Source organism: Polyodon spathula, chromosome 5, assembly GCF_017654505.1.
Source record: "Polyodon spathula isolate WHYD16114869_AA chromosome 5, ASM1765450v1, whole genome shotgun sequence".
In the NCBI taxonomy this organism is placed as follows: Eukaryota; Metazoa; Chordata; class Actinopteri; order Acipenseriformes; family Polyodontidae; genus Polyodon; species Polyodon spathula.
Window position 1 is genome coordinate 47,691,500 of NC_054538.1, and position 27,092 is coordinate 47,718,591.

General features: G+C 38.4%; 1 protein-coding gene across 1 annotated transcript in view; it reads right to left on the bottom strand.

Moving 5' to 3' along the window:
* Positions 1 to 723: 723 nt before the first annotated feature.
* dnajc27 (DnaJ (Hsp40) homolog, subfamily C, member 27) overlaps positions 724 to 27,092 on the bottom strand; it is a 52,334-nt gene continuing 25,965 nt past the window's right edge. Inside the window, exons 4-7 of the mRNA XM_041250673.1 lie at positions 24,755 to 24,919; positions 24,246 to 24,368; positions 10,507 to 10,667; positions 724 to 2,490 (exon numbers count right to left, since the gene is read on the bottom strand). Coding sequence (XP_041106607.1) covers positions 2,358 to 2,490; positions 10,507 to 10,667; positions 24,246 to 24,368; positions 24,755 to 24,919 — 582 coding nt within the window. The 3' untranslated portion in view covers positions 724 to 2,357. The remainder of the gene's footprint in view (positions 2,491 to 10,506; positions 10,668 to 24,245; positions 24,369 to 24,754; positions 24,920 to 27,092) is intronic.

Here is a 27,092-nt window from a genome sequence, read left to right on the forward strand (position 1 = left end):
CATCAGCAGTTTGCAATCACCAGTCTTCTTGTTCGACCTTGTGATACGTGGGTATAGTGCTTTGCTGCCTGTGAGAACTGAACAAAACTATTTATTGTTTAAACTATAGTATTGTTCTTAAATGTAACTTATTGTTATCTGGGTTTCTGCTGACATTGGTAAAGTGAAGATGAAATGCAAATGCTTTGTTCACACAGTGCATCATGCTAGGGAAATAAGACCAAATTTGGTCAAGGAAATTATGTAAGCTAGCTGTATATCTGTGCTGTAGGAAGTAATTTTTTTGGTCAGGTCGGGTTAGCTCACCTCAGAAACAAACATCTACACCGATGGGACTCAGAAACTAACATCTCTGTGCCGTGCCAGCTCAGAAAAAAACCCAAAAAACTACACTGATGCCAGCTCAGAACACCATCAACTGAGACTTGTATGTGAGATCACTGACATCACCTTTAATTTGTTTTGTTCCAGCTTGCAAAATCAGTCCTAATAAAAATGTGATGCAGCATTTAATACACACATTTATTCAACATAGTTTTGGGAGACCCCTGTTTCAATAAATAGTATAATTCCTTATGTACATTAAAATTGTGAAAACCAAACAAGGCATTTGTGTTTCTTTATGTACTGTATTTTTTGCTGTAAAAGTATGTTGTATAGCATCAGAAGGTAGTTTCTTAATGATTTAAACAATGGCTGTAAAAAAAGCAAGAAAGCCATTTCTATTCTCCATTTTTTATTCAAAAAAAAAACAAAAAAACATGCAAGTCCACTTTTATACCAATACCAGTTATACACAAGGAAGTAAAAAACACACACACTGCAATTCAAATCCACAAGTGAATGTTTTTTATATATATAAATAAATATATTAATACATCAATTTTTAAGTTAACAATGTTGTAATCCTGGGGCATGTTTGTGGAAAGCAAACTGGTCAAGCAGTTAGACTGGCAAATGAACTGTAGGCAGGCAGACTAGCCTAGCGTTCAGATCCAAGACTAGAAAGTAGTGAGCCTCCACTGTTTAGTCTAAGGAATATCATCCAAAAAAAAAAGTTATAATTATAGTAATAATGATATCAAATACATTTTAGGTAAAATACAGGTATAATTAGACAAACATTTTTAGTAAACAAAAATTGTAATTAAGAAATGGCCTTACCTGTAAGAGATTTGAAATTCTCAACATTAAGAATGATAAATTAACATGAAAACAGACTATTCAGTTTTCATAGTGGACTCAAATCTTTTTCCTCTGAGCTCTAACCACTACTCCAAATCAGCCTGACCTGATTACAAACCACTTTAAGGCAAAACTATGGTATATCAGTATAAATCAGCTGAAACATCTGCACAACTTAGTTTATCATAGTTTTACCTTAGTTACAGATAAACTGCTGTTCTTTTATAAACATGTGCAATTCAAAAGTAGCAAAAAAAAAAAAACAGTCCACAGGTTGCAACAGTAACACTAAATGATTGTCAAATGTTATTTGTGTGGAAATGGCTAAATAGAGCAACAGTGATGAAATACTGTACCAAGATCTCACCTCACCCCTACTCAGTCATTGGCCTGCTTAATCCAGATCACCTGCCTCATGCAATACCACACAGGATGCCACATACTTGCCCCCTTGCCTCATCACAGTCCCTCTTTTGGAAAATGCAATACCTGCACTGAAGCACAGATTATGGCAATTCTGCTGGGAATAGAACACTTTGACCAAGCTGACCTACAGAACAGCTCAACATTTCAGTCCAAACCCATCGCCAAACATGAGGCTTTTGGTAGTCAAACCACATGAGCAATTCTGTTTTTGATGCTTTACAAACTACACCAACCTCTTGATTTAAGGAGGTATGGAAATGTGTGAGGAGTGGATATACTCAATATGTAGTTAGATTTACATATTAGTTTTCTGCTTAATCCCCCTCATCGGTTACATCGAGGACAAGGTCAGTGTTTATTTTGGAACAGGGAATTAATTAGTCAGTGTTTTAGTTCATTTGTGAAAGAAATTGAACTGGGGTTGTGACTCAGATATCACTCCCAATTAATTGTTCCTGTGTATCACAGACTGGGCTAGTGGTTGTTGGTTTGCTAATTCATGTTTTGACAAGAGTAAAACAAGTGCCATATTGGACCAGATCAGACGTTAAGGGACCAGCTAGAAGTTCCAACTGAGTGATTCTGAGCAGTAGAGTATGAATGATAAGAAAATAATCAGATCCTATTAGCATTGAGTTGATGATGGGATTTGTAAGAGGTTCTTGTAAGGAGGCAGGGGTTGGAGTTTGAAAACAGACAAGAAAGGGGTCAGTGGTTCTCCTTGGGGAAAGGAATGGGGTCAGACCCTATTTGATGTTCTTGAGCAGTGCAGTGCGGGCATTCACCACAGCTTTGAAGGCATCTTCACTCCCTGGGGCCACACACTTATCAGGGTGTAGCAGCACAGCCAGCTTCCTGTATGCCTTGTTCACTTCCTCCCTGAAAGACAGAAGACAGCAGAGTCCACCGTTAGCAGACATCATGGCTTAACCCTTTGCTGCCGACGCGCTCTAATTTCGTAATTTTTGTTACGATGACTAAACATTTGTGTTTCATTTTTGATGACTAAACATTTGTGTTTCATTTTTGACTCCGCCATTTTCGGACTTCAATGAAAAATTGTATTGACACTCACCTGTTTGAAACGTCTATATCGCCCGTTCTACAAGCCCAAAAGTGCTGATCTATAACTCATCCGAAAGCAAAGAACTGGGACCAACCAGTCGCTTTTTTTTTCATTTTTTTATTAAAAATTAACTTTGTACACGCTTTTTAAAAAATTACTTCCTGAATGTTTTTTGCCCCTCTGTGTCGGTCTGTGTGTATATGCGTGCAGCTGCAAGGTACATCAGATGCCGACTGAGACAAAAAAAAAACTGAAAAGACATCTAAGATAGCCCTCTTATAAATGTTTTACTGTTATTTTTAATTATGTACGTTTTTATTTTATTTTGTGTCCTACTTTCAAAATGTTTCTCTGGATAGAGGCGAAAGTAAATAGGACTTCTGTCTGATCTCTAGCTAGCTAACTTAGTATATTTGCCGTGTTAGTGTTGTTTTATTATTATTTTGTTTATTATTATTAGTGTACTTCGTTTCTGTGTGTGTAAACGATGGATAAGTATTTTGCTGTACTCATTACTTTTATTATTATTTAGCTGTTTATTTGTAGTTTTTTTTTTTTACCCTATATAGTATTCGCAAGTTTCTTCTTTAAAATAATAGTAATAAACACACTCAACATCTTTGGTTGGCATACATATTGAGACCTCTACACATAAATAATCAACTTTAAATCACAAAATAATACAGGAGTACTTTCCTTGAAGCAGACTTTTTATAACTAGGCCATATGTTTTACATACAGGGGTATCAAAAGTCTAAAAATGTGAGCAAGGAATGAAAAAAAAAATGAAGCACTGTTGTGGAAGCTGATTCACACGGTTACTTCAAGAAATGGCTTGATGAGGTCTTGCTTGGATCAATAAACAACCAAATGAGCAATATGGGCCAATTGGACCTCCTCTTGTTTGTAACATTTCTTATGTTTTTAAGGTCACATACAACACAATAATGAATCTGTACTGTTCAAATCTTTTAGAAAGCAAAACAAGTAAACCAAGTATAAATGCTAAACTAGACTAGCCTGATTGATTCATGTACATGGTAATTTTTTTAAAATTTTTTTTTAATGAACACAGTAATGGGAATACACACAAATGTTATATTCCTTTATTTTAAACAGTATGCATTAATTTTACAATTTTATAGTGTTAGATATTTAAAAAATCACCACTTCCAAATACTTTAATTAAATTAGATCGACAGATCTGGCAAAAACTGATTCTGATAGGACTAAAAACTAACATGCACAATTCAATAGTGAAAAATTCAAAGTTAAGTATTATACTGAAGGCTACATTTCTAAACAAACCGGCTACTAATGCCTTCCACTTACATGCTATTAGAACAGAATACTGTGAAGCGTATTCTGAATTATTTTTATTGCTTTCATGCAGAACCTCTAGCAGGTCTGCACTGGCAGACGTTTGCAGTGTGGCTCTTAAGCTTCTAAAGGTCCTGTGCTTTCCTCTGCAGGTGAAGCATCACACTGATCCTGTTATCTTGTCACAAATACGGCTGTAGTGGGGACGTCAGACCAGAAGAAACACACAGTACAGAGAAAGGAACTGATAAATGGATGCGCTGCTGCGCAGTTTATTATTACAAAATAAAACAGGACAAAAACAGGACACAGCACTGGCAGCCAAAACAAAGAGACAAACAAAATGGACTAACACTAAACAAAACACGGTGAGCAGATATTTTACTTCTATTATGATCACAATTATTACCTCCGTCTCCTATCCCGTTCTCCACTCATCGAACACCCAACCCTGAGTGGTTGAACACATGCAGCTTTTATGCAGCTGTACCGCGACTCGATTGCTAATCAATCATTCAATAGGAGTCACGGTAAAACTGCACGTGAATTAATCAAGTGCAATTCCTTGTGCTCACATATTATTACTTTTTACTTGCACGTGAAGTGCTGTGCAATCCTCGTGACAAAATACAAATATACATTTTAAACACTCGTGTTACAAAGACCCGTTTATATCCTGTGTACCAGTGACTATACTCCAACATTTAACACACCACACGCAACATATAACAGAAAATACACACAGGGGTGGGCATTTCGTCACATATCTGTAGGGAAACTGATATAGAAATGAAGTCTGTATTCATTGTGGTCTTTCCACTTCTAATGCATACAATTCAAAACACAGGCGTTTTCACAGCTATCACATTACATACACATAAAATACTTATTACCACAAAATCCAAATAATATAAAAACATCAATAACACTTTTGACGTGTCATTAAAACTACTGCTGCATGTCTTCAAAGTACTTTACGCACACTTGGTTCAGAAGCATTTAAACTAGAAAGGAAGGGGGGAGAAATCAACAAAAAAAAACAGAAGGGAGACCGCATCAAAACAAAAACAACAACTCAGGTAAGACAACCATTAAATGTATTTATCTAAATGCTACAAGTGTCAGAAACAAAATTCTAGAACTTGAAGCTACTGCACTAACAAGTAACTATGATGTGATAGGTGTTACAGAAACTTGGTTGTCTGAGAGTGATGGGGACGAATATAATATTTGTGGGTATACACTGTATAGGAAAGACAGGCAGGACAGAAGAGGAGGAGGGGTAGCGCTATACAAAAGAAACAGTCTTGAAGCCCAGGGGTTAAACCTGGACAAAGAAAATAAAACCGAATCAATATGGGTCAGAATAACGGACAAAAATTCAAAGGGCATAATAATAGGAGCATGCTATAGACCGCCAGATTCAGACGGTGAGCAAAATAATCTGTTATACAATGACATCAGAAATGCGTGTAGTAAAGGAGAAGCCATACTAATGGAGGATTTCAACTTCCCACATATAAAATGGGAAAACCCGGTGGGTAGCACGAAGGATGAAATTGAAATGGTGGAAATGACAAATGACTGCTTCCTAACACAATTTGTCAAGGCATCGACTAGAGGGGAGGCATGCCTTGATTTAGTCTTTTCAAATAACGAAGACAGAATAACTAAAACAGAGGTCAGAGAACCACTGGCAAACTCAGACCACAACATGGTCTCATTTGAAGTGTTTTTTAAAACTCCAAAAGTAAAGACTAAAGCTAAGGTTTACAATTTTAGAAAAGCAAACTATGAAGGTATGAAACAGAGACTAACAGAAGTAGATTGGAGTAAAATAGAGAAAACACCCACAGAAGAAGGATGGTTGTTCTTCAAAAATGTAGTACTAGAGGCGCAAAACAATTACATCCCTAAAGTAGACAAATCTAAATGTAAAACTAAATTGCCAAAATGGTTTAATAGATCAATTAAAAAAAAATATTCAGCGAAAAAAGGCACTTTACAGAGCATTAAAAAAGGACCAAAAAGAAAGTACACAGAAAGAGTACACGGAACTGCAAACGCAAGTCAAAAAGGAAGTTAGAAAGGCCAAGAGAGAAATAGAAATGAACATTGCTCTGGGGGCTAAAACCAATTCCAAAATGTTTTTCCAATATTACAGCAGCAAGAGAACATTCAAAGAGGAGGTTACATGTTTAAGAGATACAAATGGCAAAATCGTAGAATGAAGAAAAAAAAATAGCAAATATATTAAATGATTACTTTTCACAAGTTTTTACAAAGGAAGATACGGACAACATGCCCCACATGTCATCCAGTTCCTATCCAGTTTTAAATAACTTTAGCATAACTGAGGCAGAAGTGTTAAAGGGACTAGGAGCTCTTAAAATAAACAAATCCTCTGGGCCGGATGAGATCCTCCCAGTAGTACTCAAAGAAATGAAAGAAGTAATTTACAAACCGCTAACCAAGATCATGCAGCAGTCTCTTGACACAGGGGTAGTACCGACAGACTGGAAAATTGCAAACGTAATACCGATCCACAAAAAGGGAAACAAAACTGAACCAGGTAACTACAGACCAGTAAGCCTGACTTCTATTATATGCAAACTTATGGAAACTATAATAAGATCCAAAATGGAAAATTACCTATATGGTAACAGGGTACTGGGAGACAGTCAACATGGTTTTAGGAAAGGGAGATCGTGCCTAACTAACTTGCTTGATTTTTTTGAGGATGCAACATCGATAATGGATAATTGCAAAGCATATGACATGGTTTATTTAGATTTCCAGAAAGCTTTTGACAAAGTCCCGCACAAAAGATTAATTCTCAAACTGAACGCAGTTGGGATTCAAGGAAACACATGTACATGGATTAGGGAGTGGTTAACATGTAGAAAACAGAAAGTACTGATTAGAGGAAAAACCTCAGAATGGAGTGTGGTAACCAGCGGTGTACCACAGGGATCAGTATTAGGTCCTCTGCTATTCCTAATCTACATTAATGATTTAGATTCTGGTATAGTAAGCAAACTTGTTAAATTTGCAGACGACACAAAAGTAGGAGGAGTGGCAAACACTGTTGCAGCAGCAAAGGTCATTCAAAATGATCTAGACAAGATTCAGAACTGGGCAGACACATGGCAAATGACATTTAATAGAGAAAAGTGTAAGGTACTGCACGCAGGAAATAAAAATGTACATTATAAATATCATATGGGAGATATTGAAATTGGAGAAGGAATCTATGAAAAAGACCTAGGAGTTTTTGTTGACTCAGAAATGTCTTCATCTAGGCAATGTGGGGAAGCTATAAAAAAGGCTAACAAGATGCTCGGATACATTGTGAAAAGTGTTGAATTTAAATCAAGGGAAGTAATGTTAAAACTGTACAATGCACTTGTAAGACCTCATCTTGAATATTGTGTGCAGTTCTGGTCACCTCGCTATAAAAAAGATATTGCTGCTCTAGAAAGAGTGCAAAGAAGAGCGACCAGAATTATTCCGGGCTTAAAAGGCATGTCATATGCAGACAGGCTAAAAGAATTGAATCTGTTCAGTCTTGAACAAAGAAGACTACGTGGCGACCTAATTCAAGCATTCAAAATTCTAAAAGGTATTGACAGTGTCGACGCAAGGGACTTTTTCAGCCTGAAAAAAGAAACAAGGGGCATTCAGAACAGAAAATAGGAGACACTTTTTTACACAGAGAATTGTGAGGGTCTGGAATCAACTCCCCAGTAATGTTGTTGAAGCTGACACCCTGGGATCCTTCAAGAAGCTGCTTGATGAGATTTTGGGATCAATAAGCTACTAACAACCAAACGAGCAAGATGGGCCGAATGGCCTCCTCTCGTTTGTAAACTTTCTTATGTTCTTATGTTCTTATGTTAGCTTTTTTTTGTTGTTTTTTTTTTTTAAGTAATATGCACTGGGGATTCACTTAAAGAAAGAACTGAAGAAACTACTCTAAAAGAAAAAAGTCAACTTCAGCAAAGAGATCAGGGTGGCAATCTGAAAGATTTTTACATAAATAGGTGGTGTTTCCTCGCTTGTTTTTCACCACTTTAAAACACTGCCAACATTTTGGCTGTCTGTTTTCAACCAGACTGCCATTATCATCTGACTGAAATCCAAAATAGCTCCACACCAAGCTTCTTCTCCAGCATTCAAAATTACAGCTGCAATAATTTACATTTTCCCAGAACGCGCAGGGTAATTGGTCACTCCCGTTAAGTAGAAATGAGTAAGCTTAGTTCACATTGTTTTCAATATTAGGTATCGTAGGATTTTGGTATCATGATTAAGGCCCTGTGTAAATCGGGCTGCGTGGAAATCAAGAAATTAGCCCAATACCACAATTTTTACAATATTCTTAAGAAATAAAAATACATTACTTTGCAATTATTATTGTATTTCATAAAAAAAAAAAAAAAAAAAAAAAAAAACACACATTAATGAAACTGTACTGCTCTGTTGCAATGTTACTGTAGATCACTACCGAGAATCGACTGTTGACAGGCATTTAGAGACAAGTACTCAGCAAAAGAGAAAGGTGGAAATTCAGAGCAGTACTGCAACTGCTTTACTTGCAAAGAGACAAAAAATGGTGACTTCCATGTTCTAAAAGGCCACTGAAAACTGTGAAGCACGAAACACATTACATTTTTACCTGACAGAGGTGTTTGTTTGTGAAAATATCCCTCTTGAAAAATTGGACAACCAAACGTTACGCAAATTCTTAACACTGAGTGTGGCTGATGATGGAGTGATTTTGTCATCAGCCCAGCTTAAAACCACGAATAAATACCTAAAAGTGCAGAGTATGGTTTCTTCTCAGTGGTCACTGACGAGTCAAGTGATGCCCAAGATCAGTATGGGATGCACATTGTATTTGTTTTGCAAGACCTAAATGGTGAACATGCACCTGATGTACTAGAACTGAAAGCTGTCCTTGCAGATACACTTTATCTACAGGCTGTTAATTACAATACCGTTTCACAAGCTATTGCTTGAATAACTTTGAAGTTGATTTTGATGCTGGCACATTCCGCAAAATACAATACTTTACCCGTGACAATGCCATGAATTTTAAAGAACATTTCTGTAATTTTCACAGTGCTTTAATTATGATATACCACAAAATGGACAGTAGGTCAGTCAGGGTTAAGCAGGCTTTCTGCAGTTAATCCATTTAGCAGGACATTCATTCTACAGTGACAGTGGAGCAATAGGACTGCTTCTGTGTCATAAACTCAGTTTGCTTGTATTAAAAGACCTTTATAATGGCGAGCAGAGTTGGAAATTCCAAATGGAATTGGAATTGAAAAATATCAGTGTTACGGAACTGGAATTGATATTTAGAAAGGAATGGAATTTATCAATGCTATTTCAATTCCATTCAATTCCACCCATTTTTGTACAAATAAGTTTCACTGAATTGCTTGAAAAATTGCTTGAATTGGATAAATGTATATTTAAATGTATAGTCTATATATTTCATCATAAAGTACTAAAGAATGACTGTTCTATTTGCAAAGCTTTGTGCATTATGAACTATGTGAAATACTGCAGCCCTTTCAGGATGCCACTGACAAGCGCCAGGTAGATCAAGTAGTCACTGCCAGTTATGTCACTGCATGTATCCAGGGTCTACGTCACACTGTGGCCCATATCAGGGAAACCTACAACAGCAAGTTAGTGGTATCCATGCAGTCTTCCCTGGAGAAATGCCTTGCCAAGTTTGAAGACATGGAGTGTTTCCAGATGACTCTGGACCCACGTTTCAAATTGGACTGGTGCATGGGTGAAGAGGTGAACAGTATCAGGGAACTGTTGACAAACAAGGTCACCTCTCTGCCTCCAAGAGTCTCCAAGCACTGCTGCTTCTGCCAAACTCACTGATTCTTAAGCCAACCATGCCTGTCAGAGGATGCTGATACCCTAGCATACTGGACGAAAAGCCAGATCAAGTTCCCTCTCTTAGCCCAACTTGCCTGCAAGTATCTCACCATACCTGCCTCATCAGCACCCGCAGAGAGACTTTTTAGTGTGGCAGGCAAAGTATTTAAGTCTGAACAGTGTAATCTAAGTGATGTGAAATTTGAAGAGCTTATGATTATCCGGTGTAACCATGGTAATGTACATGTTTGAATACAGATGCTGAATGAATAAGATTCATAGAATAAACTATATGTTGATACTGTAGTTTGCATGGTAATGTGATGATTTGACTTTTACATAGTTTTTAGGTATCACATGTACAGTATTATACATTTATAAATCTGTAGACAACATTATGCTTGTTTGTTTGTTTTTTTCCTAGTATTTCTTAGTCTTACTGTCTTATCTTTTCTGTAGAAAGTAAAATGGCAAATATATAGGGGAGGGGAGTGTACATTACTAATTATTAAACATCATTGAAATGTAGGTACAAATTCTGTTATGGTCATAGGTAGTGATCACTTTGCTAACTTTGCACATCTGTCAAATAAATAAATCACCTTGTTGCCCCTGGTTTGACCCCTAGCATGTCCCAGCTGTCCTTGCTGCTCCTGATCCTGCGGATGGTGTCGGCTTGCTCCCGCGTGAAGCCCACGTTGACCCCTGACACTGGACGACGCCCCCCGTTCTCACACATGTCAGCGACGGAAGAGAAGAAAGCCTAGAAAACAGTCAAAACAGTTAATCACTGCTTAGAATTCAGTGTGGACTAATGGTTACTGTAGGAGGCATTGGTTCAATGTTTAGAGTTTAGGTACTGGCAAGCAGACTGGCCAACTATACAGAAATAACAGAATGGGAGGCAGTGATGCCTTGTGGCCTAATTGTCAGAGCTAAGTGACAGAGACAGTATGTTCTATTGGTTACAGTTAAGGACCTTTGGGGCACTATGGTTTAGTAGTAAAGAATAAGAGTAGGGGATGCTGTTTTACTATAGTACTAAATGCAAAAAGACAATGCTGTTTAATAGACTTATACCACCATGAGGTCACAAATGTAAAACAACCAATGCATTATGGGATTGACTGGAGGAAATCTGCCGCTGTATTAGTAGTTGTTTTTTACCAAAGCGTTTATTATGAGCAGAGATTATAGACGTTACTATACCGACGTTTACAGCCATTTATAAACATAAGAAGAACCTAAGAACTTAAAGTTTACAAACGAGGAGGCCATTCGGCCCATCTTGCTCGTTTGGTTGTAAATAGCTTACTGATCCCAGAATCTCATCAAGTAGCTTCTTAAAGGATCCCAGGGCATCAGCTTCAACAATATTACTGGTTTCCAGATTCCCATGATTCTCTCTGTAAAAAAGTGCCTCCTATTTTCTGTTCTGAATGCCCCTTTATATAATCTCCACTTGTGACTTTCTTTTTTCATGACGAAAAAGCCCCTTGGGTCAATACTGTCAATACCTTTTAGAATTTTGAATGCTTGAATCAGATCACTGCATAGTCTTCGTGTTCGATGGAATAGATTCAATTCTTTTAGTCTGTCTGCATATCACATGCCTTTTAAACCCGGAATAATTCTGGTCGCTCTTCTTTGCACTCTTTCTAGAGCAGCAATATCTTTTTTGCTGGGAGGTGACCAGAACTTAACGCAGTATGCTAGATGAGGTCTTACTAATGCATTGTAAAATTTTAACATTACTTCCCTTGATTTAAATTCAACACTTTTCACTACATATCCAAGCACCTTGTTGGCCTTTTTTGATAGCTTCCCCACACTGTCTAGATGAAGACATTTCTGAGTCAACATAAACTCCTGAGTCTTTTTCATAGATTCCTTCTTCAATTTCAGTATTTCCCATATGGTATTTATAATGCACATTTTTACTGCCTGTATGCTGTACCTTACACTTTTCTCTATTAAATGTCATTTGCCATGTGTCTGCCCAGTTCTGAATGCTGTCTAGATCATTTTGGATGACCTTTGCTGCTGCATCAGTGTTTCCTATTTACTAAATATTCAACTAAAGACGTAGTTCATAGTCTTGAACACTCCCTGTCTGTTGCTCAGCTCATCTGGGACTATACAATATTCTTGTCAAAGCCACTTTTTTGCAAATGTTTTACTCTGAAAATGACAAAGGAACAAATGCACAAAATCTTTCTTGATCACGCTTTATGAAACTTAAAAAAAAAAATCTCACTAAGGCCTGAGATACAGTCCCAATATAAATATATATTTACTATAGCTCCTTGTCACAAGGACGGCCGAAGTGGGTGACGACAGACCAGAAACAATAACTGACTCTGCACACAAGCTTTGAAATGATGAAGGCGCTGATGCGCAGTTTAATACTGAACAGGCAGAAAATAAAAGGTTTGTAACAATACAAAAACAGGACACGGCACACAAGGTCAAAATAAATGGACAAACAAAACGAATAGACACTGACAAAACACAGAGTGGAAGAACGCTACACAAACAATTGAGATTGATAATTACGCTTATCTCTCGCTCTCTTTCTCTCTCTCTCCCCCGTTCTCCACTCCCGAATACACAACCCCGCGTATGTGACAACATGCTCCTTTTATGCAGCTTTAAATTTTTTTTATTATATTATTTTTCTTCCCAAAACTTTAAACTGCTGCTACTTCAAAGTTGTGTGACTGATCAGTTTCTGACTTGGCAGCTAACAAGCTGGATACTTTGGCTGTCTGATGCTGAAAACATTTTGCTGCTGCATCCTTGCAATTGGAGATGTGACGCATTTGATAAAACCTTTCGAAATCTTCTTCTTAGGACCGGTGAAGCGATTGATCTGAAACTTGGCATATATGATCAGCATCCAAACCTGCATCAAGTCCGCGAAGCAGAAGTTGCTGTGATAAATTTTCATGTCAAAATGACTGCCACAAATCTTATCAAAACGCGCCCCTAAAAACAAACTGCTGCTGTTTGAAAACCGTTTGACCAAAAAACACCAAACTTGGTAGTTATCGTCCCAGTAACAATGGGATAAAAATATGTGAAAATGGTAATGTTTTATAAAACAAGATGGCCACCAGGTGTATGTTTACATCTGAAATTTAAAACGGCCTCAGTTGACAAACTGTTTAATTGACTAACTCTAAACTTCACAAGCATCATCCTTGACACTGCAGCAATACAACTGACTTTTAAGAAACCTGCGTTAAACAAGATGGCTGCCTGACACATTTTTGGAAAAAAAAAAACAAACAGTTGAAGTTGCTGATTTTAAACTTGGCACATTGAGAACTAAACACGCTTAGAAGGGTACTGATACTGGGGCTTGGGAGCCGTAAAACTGCCTGGCAGTTCTAGTTAATATTATTATTATTATTATTATTATTTAAACAGCTACATTTTGTAAGAGCTTTTTGTTATCAAAATGTTTACATTTGTTTACATGATCATAGTAAATGATTTTGTCACAGCAATCGTGAAAATCATCAATTTGAATAAAATCTGTGATATCATGCAAATGATGGTAAAAACACATTTGATTAGGCTCTTCCATTATATAAAAAATGAAGTATGTCATGCACCGAAAATACAAATCTATGAGTCTCTGTAAATTGCTTGGTTGTGTATGCACGCAGTATGAATATAGGTCAACAAATGAGATTTGTAGCTGAGCAAGCATGTAAATGGGTGACATGTGTGAGCTGTTTTCTGTAAAGACAGAAGAAATGCATCAGAGAACAGAAGTGGATTTCTTTACAACATGCTGTTTCAGAATCACAGAAAACTCTAAAGCCTGCTTCATAACTTCTGTTGCAGATGAATGTGATACGTCAGTGATGTGCAGCTTCACTATGTGCTGTACAGAACACAGTGTCGCAGCCCTTTTCACTGCACAAAGTGGTCGCAGCTGATGTTCATACTTTAAATACAGACTGCATTCACAAAATTGGCTAAATTGACATTTGAGCAGATGTGCTGAGTTTGTACCTTAAACAAGAGGTTTAAAAAAATAAAATAAAAATTAGTTTGTATGTTGAGTTGGTAGAGGAGAGACCTCTAGAGAAAACATATAAAAGAGGTTGTCTTGGGAGGCAGAGGTGGCGTAGTCTGACCCGAGGTTGGGGCAGTGAGATCACTTGCCCCCCAAAAGCAGGACCCCCGGCTCCATAGACGTTCCCCAAAACCATACGCCAAACAAGAGACCACGTGCCAACGTATAGGAAAAACACACAAGACAACAAAAAGAGGGTTAGACAGACGTATGGATTATGTGTATGTATAACTACCTATATCTCTCACTCAGTGGAGGAAACCTCTGGTGGTCCCGGCAAGATAGCAATACTTTTTTGGGCTGTGTAAGTGTCAGAAATGGAAAAGGGAACCAGTGAGAAGTCACAGGAACGGATGCCGATGGAAGGAGAACTGGCGATTGATGGAACTGTGAACTCTGTGCATAGAGGAATCCGAACAAAGCGGTTAAACACTTTGTTTCCATGCGTAGGTTGCTGAAAAGATTGAAGCAGCCATTTTGAAGGTTTTGTTAAATTGAATAAAAAAAGTTCAGATTGGGAAGATTGGGCTGTGCTTTTCATGTTTCCTCGCAGTGTCAGGCGGACTGTCGGAATGGACAGCAAGATGAGGGAAGGAACTGCCAATAAGCAATAGTGATACTGGATCCCGCTGATGTATCATTTAATTGTGCCTGGAGCCAGATGGAAAGAGTCTCTTGCGTGAGCAATGAAAACGAGATCCAGCCTTGATTGAACGGAATAGGATTTTGAGCACAGAAGGCTGAACACAGTTCCAGCCCATGGTGTAAGATGACCTTGTGAATGGAGCGAGAGCTGAAGCCATGTAGTTTCTGGCCGATTGAAGGGGTTTGGATAGATTTGAGTTTAGCTTAACACCAGGTGCTAGAATACTCGGACCTGCAATGGGACTGTAACTGCTGCTAGGATCAGCTGGTGGAATCTGGTGATCTGGAGGCGAGAAAGCATCGGCAGCGGTGTTATGAGTGCCTGCAATGCGGTGTGCTTGAATAATGAAATTATAAGACACCGAAATCCATAGTAGAGTGGATTTTGGTGTCTTATAATTTCATTATTCAGAGTAAGCTCATGATGAGAGGAGGATGAAAGCCTTTGTTGATGATATGCACATTTGGTAGATTATCGCTGAAGAATAGGATTGACTTCTTAGACCACTGATGGCCCCAGAGGTAGGCGGCTGCTACAATGGGATGTAACTCCAGGAGTGCTGTAGTCTTGAGATGCACTGCTAAGCTTTGCATTTCCAGAGGCCAGCTGCTGGAGAACCACTCTGTACCCATGAAAGCCCCGAATCCTAGAAATGAGGCATCTGTGAAAAGGGACAAAACGTGGGGGGCTGAGACGTAATTTTTGTAAAATTGTGAAAGCCTGTTCCAGTTTTGGATTAATATTGCCCACATTTGAATGTCCTTCCCGGAGTCGGTGTATACGTTTATCCGAGCTTTCAGGCTTGATGCTGTAGAAGAAAGAGTGAGGAGACGTGAAATGACGGTTCTACCCTGGGTGATGATGCAAACTGTGCATAACTGAAGTGGCCCAGCAAGGATAGCAGGTCTCGTTTTCTGACAGAAGTTGCGATTTGGAATTCATTGATGAGATATCGAATATGATCCAGTTAGCGGGAGGGAGGCTGGCTTCGAAGTTAACTGTATCCAGAGTGATGCCTAAAAACTCCAGAGCGTGTACTGAACCAATGCTTTTCTCGTCCAAGAGGGGGCCACAGAGTGCAGAGAACAGTGTTCTGAGCTTTGTGATTGATTCTGCTGGTGGATCAGAGGAAGGGAGATCAGGAGAAAATCGTCGAGTAGGTGAAGCAAGAATGGTCATGCCATAATACCTTTTTGTATCTCAGATTGAATGAGAGTGTTGACTGAGGGTCCGAAGTTGCTGAGTGTAAGTTATTGCAAATATGCAATGATACAGGGATTTTTGACAGACCCGTAGAAAATCTATACTGCAGACCATTGATGAGTTAGGTTGTGAATAGCCGGTCTGTTCGATTGCTTTAATCAGAGCTGTGAGCAGATTTGAACGTCATTTCTTAGGGGTGGCTGGGCAAATTGACAGAGTGGACATCGCCACAGTAGTTGCAAATATGAAGATTCCTGCAAAACTTTGATGAGCAGACAGATGAATTGAAGTTATTACAGACTTGGAGCTGGAATATCTGATGTTAAAACCATATTTATCTGTGTTCCGGGAGGAAGAAGGTGGAGCTGATGCGTGGCTTGTGTGGCGGCTAAAAACTGAGCTGTTATCCTGTCCCTGAAGCAGGGCGGAATGGAAGAGGCTGCTCTGTGGGAGGCTGATGGTAAAGCAGTCTTACGGCACAAGGAAAGAGAATGTGCTGTAGAAGCGCAGACTGCGCATGCGTTTGCCCTTATCCCACCGAAGACTCTATTGAACAGATCGGGATCGGAGGCAGCTCAGTTGATGATTATGTTTTCGGATGCTAATATGGAAGCTGCTTTTGCTGCAAAAGCTTTGAGATATTCATAAAACACTGTACCTCCGTATCTGACTGCTAGATCTGTAATGTAAAATAGATAATGATCTACCTCCATGCAGCAACGAGGGTAGGCAGTGCACAATATGTCCTGATACACAGAAAAAGCTGAGACGAGTTCCCCCAAGGTAAGATTTTTGAGCAGCCGGGGGTCGCTGGACTTGAGTGACACTGATAATAATAATAATAATAATAATAATAATAATAATAATAATAATAATCTATTTTATAGAGCACCTTTCATAAAGGATTATTACAAAGTGCTTAAGAAAGCAAGTAAAGACAAGTAAAATAGCAATAAAACAAAACTCATGACCTATACAGAATTGGATACAAACTACTAATAACATTAAACACATCAAGAAAATAAAAAAACAACAAAGAATGCCAATTTAAATAAATATCTTTTAAGGTGAGATCTGAAAACAGAGAGGGACTCAGAAACGCGGATCTCGAGCGGTAGCGAGTTCCACAGCCTTGGTGCATAGGACGAGAAAGCCCTATCCCCCACTGTTCGCAGCTTGGTTAAGGGAACAGTTAAAAGACCAGCATTGGCGGACTGTAGAGCACGACCAGGATTTTAATTTGACAGTAGGTCAGAGATATAACAGGGAGAAATTCCCTATTGGCCTTAAAAGTCAAGAATAACATTTTATAATCAATACGGAATTTGACCGGCAACCAGTGTAGAGATTTTAATGCAGGGATTATATGTTCACGGGAGCTAGATCTGGTTAATAACATAGCTGCTGAATTTTGGACATGCTGGAGTTTTTGGACAGTATTCTTTGACACCCCAGCAAGTAGGGCATTGCAAAAATCAAACCTGGAGGAAACAAAAGCAGCAAACATTGACAAGACAGGGCACAATCAAGCAATGTTCCCGAAGATGAAAAAAAAGACAACTTGGAAATATTCTGAACTTGCAGCTCAAAAGTTAGTTAGTTTTTCATTTTGGAACAACTCATTTAGTACCCCCATCAATAGCCATATTTCGACAACTGGATTTACGCAGTTGATGAGGAGTACCTAACAGCATAACTTCAATCGTTACTGTTTAACTGCAGAAAGTTTTGTTGCATCCAGAGCGTGATGTCAGCAATACAAGTTAAGAACATAAGAAAGTTTACAAACGAGAGGAGGCCATTCGGCCCATCTTGCTCGTTTGGTTATTAGTAGCTTATTGATCCCAGAATCTCATCAAGCAGCTTCTTGAAGGATCCCAGGGTGTCAGTTTCAACAACATTACTGTGGAGTTGATTCCAGACCCTCACAATTCTCTGTGTAAAAAAGTGCCTCCTATTTTCTGTTCTGAATGCCCCTTTGTCTAATCTCCATTTGTGACCCCTGGTCCTTGTTTCTTTTTTCAGGCTGAAAAAGTCCCTTGGGTCGACACTGTCAATACCTTTTAGAATTTTGAATGCTTGAATTAGGTCGCCACGTAGTCTTCTTTGTTCAAGACTGAACAGATTCAATTCTTTTAGCCTGTCTGCATATGACATGCCTTTTAAGCCCGGAATAATTCTGGTCGCTCTTCTTTGCACTCTTTCTAGAGCAGCAATATCTTTTTTATAGCGAGGTGACCAGAACTGCACACAATATTCAAGATGAGGTCTTACTAGCGCATTGTACAGTTTTAACATTACTTCCCTTGATTTAAATTCAACACTTTTCACAATGTATCCGAGCATCGGGTTAGCCTTTTTTATAGTTTCCCCACATTGTCTAGATGAAGACATTTCTGAGCCAACAAAAACTCCTAGGTCTTTTTCATAGATTCCTTCTCCAATTTCAGTATCTCCCATAGGATATTTATAATGTACATTTTTATTTCCTGCGTGCAGTACCTTACACTTTTCTCTATTAAATGTCATTTGCCATGTGTCTGCCCGGTTCTGAATCTTGTCTAGATCATTTTGAATGACCTTTGCTGCTGCAACAGTGTTTGCCACTCCTCCTACTTTTGTGTCGTCTGCAAATTTAACAAGTTCATCATTAATGTAGATTAGGAATAGCAGAAGACCTAATACTGATCCCTGTGGTACACCATTGGTTACCACACTCCATTCTGAGGTTTTTCCTCTAATCAGTACTTTCTGTTTTCTACATGTTAACCACTCCCTAATCCATGTACATGTGTTTCCTTGAATCCGAACTGCGTTCAGTTTGAGAATTAATCTTTTATGTGGGACTTTGTCAAAAGCTTTCTGGAAATCTAAATAAACCATGTCATATGCTTTTCAATTATCCATTATCAATGTTGCATCCTCAAAAAAATCAAGCAGGTTAGTTAGACACGATCTCCCTTTCAATCAATTAAAACAATACATCTTTTCATCTACAATCGGCAACACGACGGGGAAAAAACAGCTAGTTTATTTACTTATTGTATATATATATATTTTTAATACCATTTTGTCTGGAGCAGGGGAGCGTAGTGGAATGAAAGAAAGAGCAGCAGATATTATTATGAGCGGAACTGTCACCGTTTCACTCCACTCACATTCTCTGAACACAACACAGACGCTCGCCGATAAAATACCTTGTCTTTAACACAGGATTTGCACATCATAGCAGAGTAGAAGTGAGTAAACTCTGTATCCCTTATATGAGAAGTGGGTAAAAGATATATTGCCCAGAATTCAAAGTGGGTAAACGCCGTTAAGTTTAAAGTACATAGTATTGCAAGGCAGTCTTCCATCCAAATACTAACCAGGCACATTATTATTATTTTTTTAGCAGACACACTTATCCAGGTCAACTTACAGTTGTGACAAACATTACCCATTTATACAGTTGGATTTTTAACTGGACCAGCAGCAATGTGTCCCACACCTGTGATTGAACTCACAACACTCCAGTCAGGAGCACAGTGCTCTAACCGCTACTCCACAGATGCTGCAAGTGAAGGATCACTAGTGTCTCGTTGTATAACTAAATCTCGGCAGTTTCCGCCAAGTTTTTCTAACTTGTATGAGGAACTACTGTTACTTATACTTTTACATAAACCTTGTACTTTTTATATAGGTGTCAATTGCTGTGGATAAACACATCAGCCAAATCAATTAATATGATGTGTATTTTTCTAGCTTGCTATTTCTTAATTTATTTTTACATTTATAATATTTTAGCGTGCATGAGAATTATTGGAGAGACACACAAAGGATCTCACGTTTAATGCAGTTTATTACGCGGCTAATAACAAATCAGCACCATCAACACACACACACATAAACACAGACAGCCCTTCCCCACCCTAAATCACTACTCTGCCTCTCAAGGTGACATCCAAATATTCCGCAAATAACACCGGAAGGGTAATAACAGTTACAGGGTAATGCATTTAACAATATTGGAACTTGACAATAACTAATAATAAAACACAACGATAATAATTCAGCTTTCCCCTACCATATTTCTCACTCCCTGCATCCTCTGCTACGCATTAAGCTGTGTAGAAAACTGGCTCTGAGTACGCCACTCCATTCGCCCACAGGCGGTAACGGCGAGTCAGTCCAGCCGTGCCCGTCAATACTCTGAGTGTGCTAAAGATCAGCGGTTGTCTGTTCTTGACTTTTCCTAAATAGATATATTAAATATCCTGACAGCGTTTGAAAGTCAGAATCGCAAAAATAAAAAAAGTTATAAGAACTTCTACGTAGAACCGCCAAAAGTATTCATTTTGACGCTGTGTTAAAATACATGCTTTTGTCAATATAACCTACAATACGCTATGTTTTATATGTATACAAGTCTGTTTGTTATCTCTACCTCTGCTGAGTTTACAGCAGTATGTATTTGAATAAAATATTGCTCTTGAAGTCTAGATATGGGTTATCCAAATCTCTATTGTAATCTTATCAATTCCTTGGAGAACTGTCGTCTGGCTGTCTACATGAGCATATAGTCTGCTGTCTTATAATATTAGTATTACAAGAATTTTTTGAGAAATCTTGATAATTTTGCATTTTGATTTGAGAGCAACTACAGATATATTTGCATTGGCAGCAGGAATTTGTAATGACTTTAGTGAAAACAGAGGCAGTCTTCCCAGCGACAGCGAGTGGAAGCGACAGCGAGTGGGAGAAGTACCAGCGTGGAAAAGTACAGAGCAGTTTAGAAGCAGTAAGGAGAAATTGCATCTTTAATTGCTTTAATCAGAAAACACATGACATTGGGGAAACACAGCAGCAGCTCAAAGTCAAACAGCTGCGTGTGTTTTTTTGATAACAAACAAGCTGAAACTCGGAACAGCTGATTCAAATTCAGCGCCATTCTGAGACACGGGTGAGGGGAGGAGCTAACAGCACAGCAGAACAACGCAGTTAAACGAGGCAGTCTTCCCAGCGACAGCGAGAGGAAACGACAGCGAGTGGGAGAAGTACCAGCGTGGAAAAGTACAGTGCAGTTTAGAAGCAGTTTGAAAGCAGGTTGTAGGCTGCAGAAGAAACTAAACTTCAAAAAAAAAAAAAAAAAAACCTCAACATGGTCTTCAAGCCAGTAATCTGTGACACCTGCTTGATGTGGGAAATCCGAGAAAACCCAGCGGAGCTAAACCAAGTGTGCGTAAAGTGCCACGCGATCCAGGACTTGCATAAACTAGTAAGTATGCTAGAAATGGAGCTGGAAAAAGTGAGACAGCAACAGGATCTTGAGGAACTGGCACACCCACAATTCATGGAAGTCTGCATCACCCCTAACAGACTGAAAGCCACCAGGGAGATAGAAGGTCAGAACAGCTGGGTTCAGGTAGGCAGAAGCAGGGAAAAAAAGAAACTTCGTCAAACACAACCACCAGAAATCAAAACAACCAACAAATTTGAGTCACTTCAGAATTTTGATGAGCAGAACCAAGAACAAGAGAATGAAAGGAACAACATCCAGGACCCTATTGACAGTGGTGACCAGACAGCAAAAAGAAGGGAGGTCATCATTGTGGGGACTCCATATTGAGAAACACAGCAAGTTCAATTCACTGTTTGGACCCCCTTACTACAACAGTGTGCTGCCTTCCGGGAGCCTTGGTCAAGCACATCACTGAGAACGTGGACAGGCTCCTAGAACGAACAGGAGATGACCCGGTAGTAGTCGTCCACATCGGTACAAACAACATTGGAAGAGACAGACCAAAATCCCTGCAAAACAAATTCAGAGAGCTAGGAAGGAAATTGAAAGAGAAAACCAAAACTGTGGTATTTTCTGGTATACTACCGGCACCTTGCAAAGGACCATATGGACAGCTGGTAATAATTAATCTAAACACATGGCTGAATTGCCAAAATGGTTTATAGATCAATTAAAAAAAATATTCAGTGAAAAAAGACACTTTACAGGGCATTAAAAAAAGGACCAAAAAGAAAGTACACAGAAAGAGTACACAGAACTGCAAACGCAAGTCAAAAAGGAAGTTAGAAAGGCCAAGAGAGAAATAGAAATAAACATTGCTAAGGGAGCTAAAACCAATTCCAAAATGTTTTTCCAATATTACAACAGCAAGAGAACATTCAAAGAGGAGATTAAATGTTTAAGAGATACAAATGGCAAAATCGTAGATGAAGGAAAAAAATAGCAAATATGTTAAATGATTACTTTTCACAAGTTTTTACAAAGGAAGATACTGACAACATGCCCCACATGTCATCCAGTTCCTATCCAGTTTTAAATAACTTTAGCATAACTGAGGCAGAAGTGTTAAAGGGACTAGGAGCTCTTAAAATAAACAAATCCCCTGGGCCGGATGAGATCCTCCCAGTAGTACTCAAAGAAATGAAAGAAGTAATTTACAAACCGCTAACCAAGATCATGCAGCAGTCTCTTGACACAGGGGTGGTACCGACAGACTGGAAAATTGCAAACGTAATACCGATCCACAAAAAAGGGAAACAAAACTGAACCAGGTAACTACAGACCAGTAAGCCTGACTTCTATTATATGCAAACTTATGGAAACTATAATAAGATCCAAAATGGAAAATTACCTATATGGTAACAGGGTCCTGGGAGACAGTCAACATGGTTTTAGGAAAGGGAGATCGTGTCTAACTAACCTGCTTGATTTTTTTGAGGATGCAACATCGATAATGGATAATTGCAAAGCATATGACATGGTTTATTTAGATTTCCAGAAAGCTTTTGACAAAGTCCCGCACAAAAGATTAATTCTCAAACTGAACGCAGTTGGGATTCAAGGAAACACATGTACATGGATTAGGGAGTGGTTAACATGTAGAAAACAGAAAGTACTGATTAGAGGAAAAACCTCAGAATGGAGTGTGGTAACCAGCGGTGTACCACAGGGATCAGTATTAGGTCCTCTGCTATTCCTAATCTACATTAATGATTTAGATTCTGGTATAGTAAGCAAACTTGTTAAATTTGCAGACGACACAAAAATAGGAGGAGTGGCAAACACTGTTGCAGCAGCAAAGGTCATTCAAAATGATCTAGACAAGATTCAGAACTGGGCAGACACATGGCAAATGACATTTAATAGAGAAAAGTGTAAGGTACTGCACGCAGGAAATAAAAATGTACATTATAAATATCATATGGGAGATATTGAAATTGGAGAAGGAATCTATGAAAAAGACCTAGGAGTTTTTGTTGACTCAGAAATGTCTTCATCTAGACAATGTGGGGAAGCCATAAAAAAGGCTAACAAGATGCTCGGATACATTGTGAAAAGTGTTGAATTTAAATCAAGGGAAGTAATGTTAAAACTGTACAATGCACTAGTAAGACCTCATCTTGAATATTGTGTTCAGTTCTGGTCACCTCGCTATAAAAAAGATATTGCTGCTCTAGAAAGAGTGCAAAGAAGAGCGACCAGAATTATTCCGGGCTTAAAAGGCATGTCATATGCAGACAGGCTAAAAGAATTGAATCTGTTCAGTCTTGAACAAAGAAGACTACGTGGCAACCTAATTCAAGCATTCAAAATTCTAAAAGGTATTGACAGTGTCGACCCAAGGGACTTTTTCAGCCTGAAAAAAGAAACAAGGACAAGGGGTCACAAATGGAGTTTAGAAAAAGGGGCATTCAGAACAGAAAATAGGAGACACTTTTTTACACAGAGAATTGTGAGGGTCTGGAATCAACTCCCCAGTAATGTTGTTGAAGCTGACACCCTGGGATCCTTCAAGAAGCTGCTTGATGAGATTTTGGGATCAATAAGCTACTAACAACCAAACGAGCAAGATGGGCCGAATGGCCTCCTCTCGTTTGTAAACTTTCTTATGTTCTTATGTTAAGTTCAAAGAGCTGCATTTTGACCACAAAAGAGCTGCCGGTTGGCCACCCCTGCACTAAATCATTTGACAGATGTACTGCCAACGGCTAACAATATAGCTACAATACAGCACGGAAGTATGACAGAACACTAACTTTCTACCAGCTGTTTCTTTGAATCTTTCTTGTTTGCAGAGAATCGCCTGCATTTCAACCACCTCACCATGTCGTCTGGACTGTTGTCCTCAACAATTACGTAAATTAGGTAAAGGTAAACGTCTCCCATTTTCCCCCTGATCAATCCCATAATGCATGGCGGTAAACAGTGCGTGACGTAATAGTGTTAGAGCTCTGTTGTTAGAACAGACAAAATGAGAGATAATGTGGGATAATGTTAAGTCTGGGACTAGGTGGCAGTATGTGTCCCTCAGCTGTTGTGGTTCAAGATGAGTGGGAGACTGTATAACCCGGTTTCCATGGGTATTCAGAGAAGCAGGGGCAGTCCCTTGCTCTTTACTTACCTGGAACATCTCACTGATTCCCTCTCCACTCTGTGCTGACGTCTCAAAATAATGGAATCCCCGGCTCTCTGCCCACAGCCGTCCCTCACTCTCGTCCACCACACGGCGCTTCGAGAGGTCAATCTGAAAGACGGCGAAGGGGGGTCAGTGCTGGGGAAAAGGCACATATTCACACATGGATGTGGGACACAAACCTAAACATTACTCTGCATAGGATTGATTTAAAATTTTTCAGATGGACACCAAACTTAGGAATACGTGTCTTTTCATTATTGTACTATACATCTTATACAAGATTTTGCTTTATTATGTGACAAGTTGGAAGACTGTGCCCATTGTGTCTGCACAAATGCAAAATATTATTTGTTATTTGTTACAGCACTACAAGTCAATATCAATTTTAATGGGGTGCATAGTTGGGACTGCTAAATAGAAGTTAAATAGTGGACGTCCAGAAGCTTTAATCCTGCCATCTCATTCTCTTTATACAGAATTGTACGTGGGCCAACCTTGTTGGCACAGACAGTGAAGACAATGTTCTCCATGTTGCTGTGGGAACCAATCTCCTGCTTCATCTCGGCCAGCCAGATGTCTAGCGCGTCGAAACTCTCCTTCTGCCCGACGTCGTACACCAGGATGACTCCCTGAGAGTCCTTGTAAAACTCGTTCCGTACCTGAGAGAGTCAGAATGGGCTGTCTTTATATAGTGCTTTCCAGAGCAAGTTATACTCTGGACTATGTGTTGTGACTGCAGAAGGCAAAGCAGCAAATATACATTAATTGGTGCTGTTTCCATCTGCACTATGAAACCGAGTGGTAAAACTCAGTGCAGATTTAGATTTTGATCTGGGCAACATGAATCGGAGCACATATTTTCTGTCTGTTGTAGTATAGTAGTTTCTGGCTAAGAGAATACCCCTGTCTCGAAGACAGATTTGACCACTGGACACAATACGCCAAGGCCAATCACAATATGAATCAATAAACACAAATGTATTTATTACTTACGTCATGATGCACTTGCATCAGCATATGAAATGAACAGAATAAGAGAAAAGCAATAGGCAAGCGTTTGCTAATAAACTAACTAACAAACTAATTTAAATAAAAAACGCAGCTGCATTTTATATAGCAAATAACAATTTTTTGATTTAAGCATTTAAAAATGATCAAAGAATGAAATAAAAGGTTATTTCAGTGTTATTTAAATTATTTTGCTCAAATTGCGAAATGGAAAATAACAAGCAAAGAATGAAACAGAAGAGACAACTTCTTTGGTCTTTGATTAAAGTGATATACTGTAATCAGATTTGAATTTGCAGTTTAAATACTGTGTATACAGTAGTCTTATAATATGAATGAAACAATCCATTTGTAAATTGTGTCAGTTTTTTCCTCTAAAACTACATTTTCTAAGTAAGACAGGAACATTACGAATGTTATTTCAAACTTGCTTGAAGTTTAATGTTTGAGGTCATTATAATCCTAAATTGCTAACCGCTAACAAATAATTAATCAATGACATGTATCTCATTAAATAATTAATCAATTATCTGTATCATTAATATAATTTACTGATTTCATGTTCATTCAATAAAAAAACCAAAACATTTTATTTAAGTTTGTATACACCCCATAATGAACTGCTATTCGCAAATTGAGCAGCATCTTCAAAAATCTGTTCGGGAACTGTGCACTTGCTCAAAGCAAATTTCGCAATTTTATATCGCTTTACTCAAAGACCGAAGAAGCTGTCTTTATCCGTTTCGTTTTTTGCTTGTTTGGTATTTTCCATTTTGTAATTTGAGTAAAATAATTTGCTCAAAGACCAAAATAACCTTTGGAAGTCCTTCAAATATTCATTTTTGTGTAACTACATTACCATTTTCTCATATATTAGGGCCATCAAGCGATTGCAAAAATTAAAGCGTGATTAAAAATGTTAAATCTCAGTCATCTTGGTTTTAATTGCATACTTAACTGATACAATTACTGCATCCATCTCATTTGTTTCTTTTATTATTGATGCTATTATTATTATTTTAAAGTTCTACTTATTACCTGTAAGGCCTTGTATGGTCTTGGACCTTCATATCTTCAAGATCTGCTGACCCCATACGTCCCTGGTCTCTCACTGAGATCGGCAAATGCCAATTTTCTGACATTCCCTAAAATTATTTGAACTCTGTCGGAGCCAGGGCATTTAGTTATAATGCCCCTCGTCTTTGGAACTTGCTCCTGATTCATATCAGGAATGCTAGCACAATTGAATCTTTAAATCCTGTTTGAAAATGTATTTGTATGGGTCTGTTTATTTGTAGCTGGATTATATATAGGTCTTCTAGTTTTCAGTTTTTATTTTCCATCTCTCTCCCTTCTTTTAAACCTTAATTAGAAGTTGTTAAGCCATAACTGATTGTTTAAATTAGAGACGCACTACTCGAAAATAACGCAGTGGAAATTAATAAGCAGCATTCGGTGAATAGAGCCAGAATGAAATGCAGGTTCAAATAGAATCACGTGAGATCAATGCACATCGTTTGCTAACTCAATGTTTTTTATATTTCTTTAGTAAAACGCCCTGGAATGCTTGCACTATAAGTGAAATTTGTATTGTATTGTATTACCATCCAAAAAACAACCCAGCATAAAAAAAAAACAAAACAGTTGTCCTATTTCTGGATTAATATTGTTGCACCTTCTTTATAGTTTTATATTTATTTACATAGAATTATACAGAGAAACTCCGCACTTTCTGTTCAATTGTTTGAACCAACTGCTAAAATCACAATGGAGTCAGTTTATTGCTCACCCTAATGCATTTCAAACTATATACTGTACATTTTC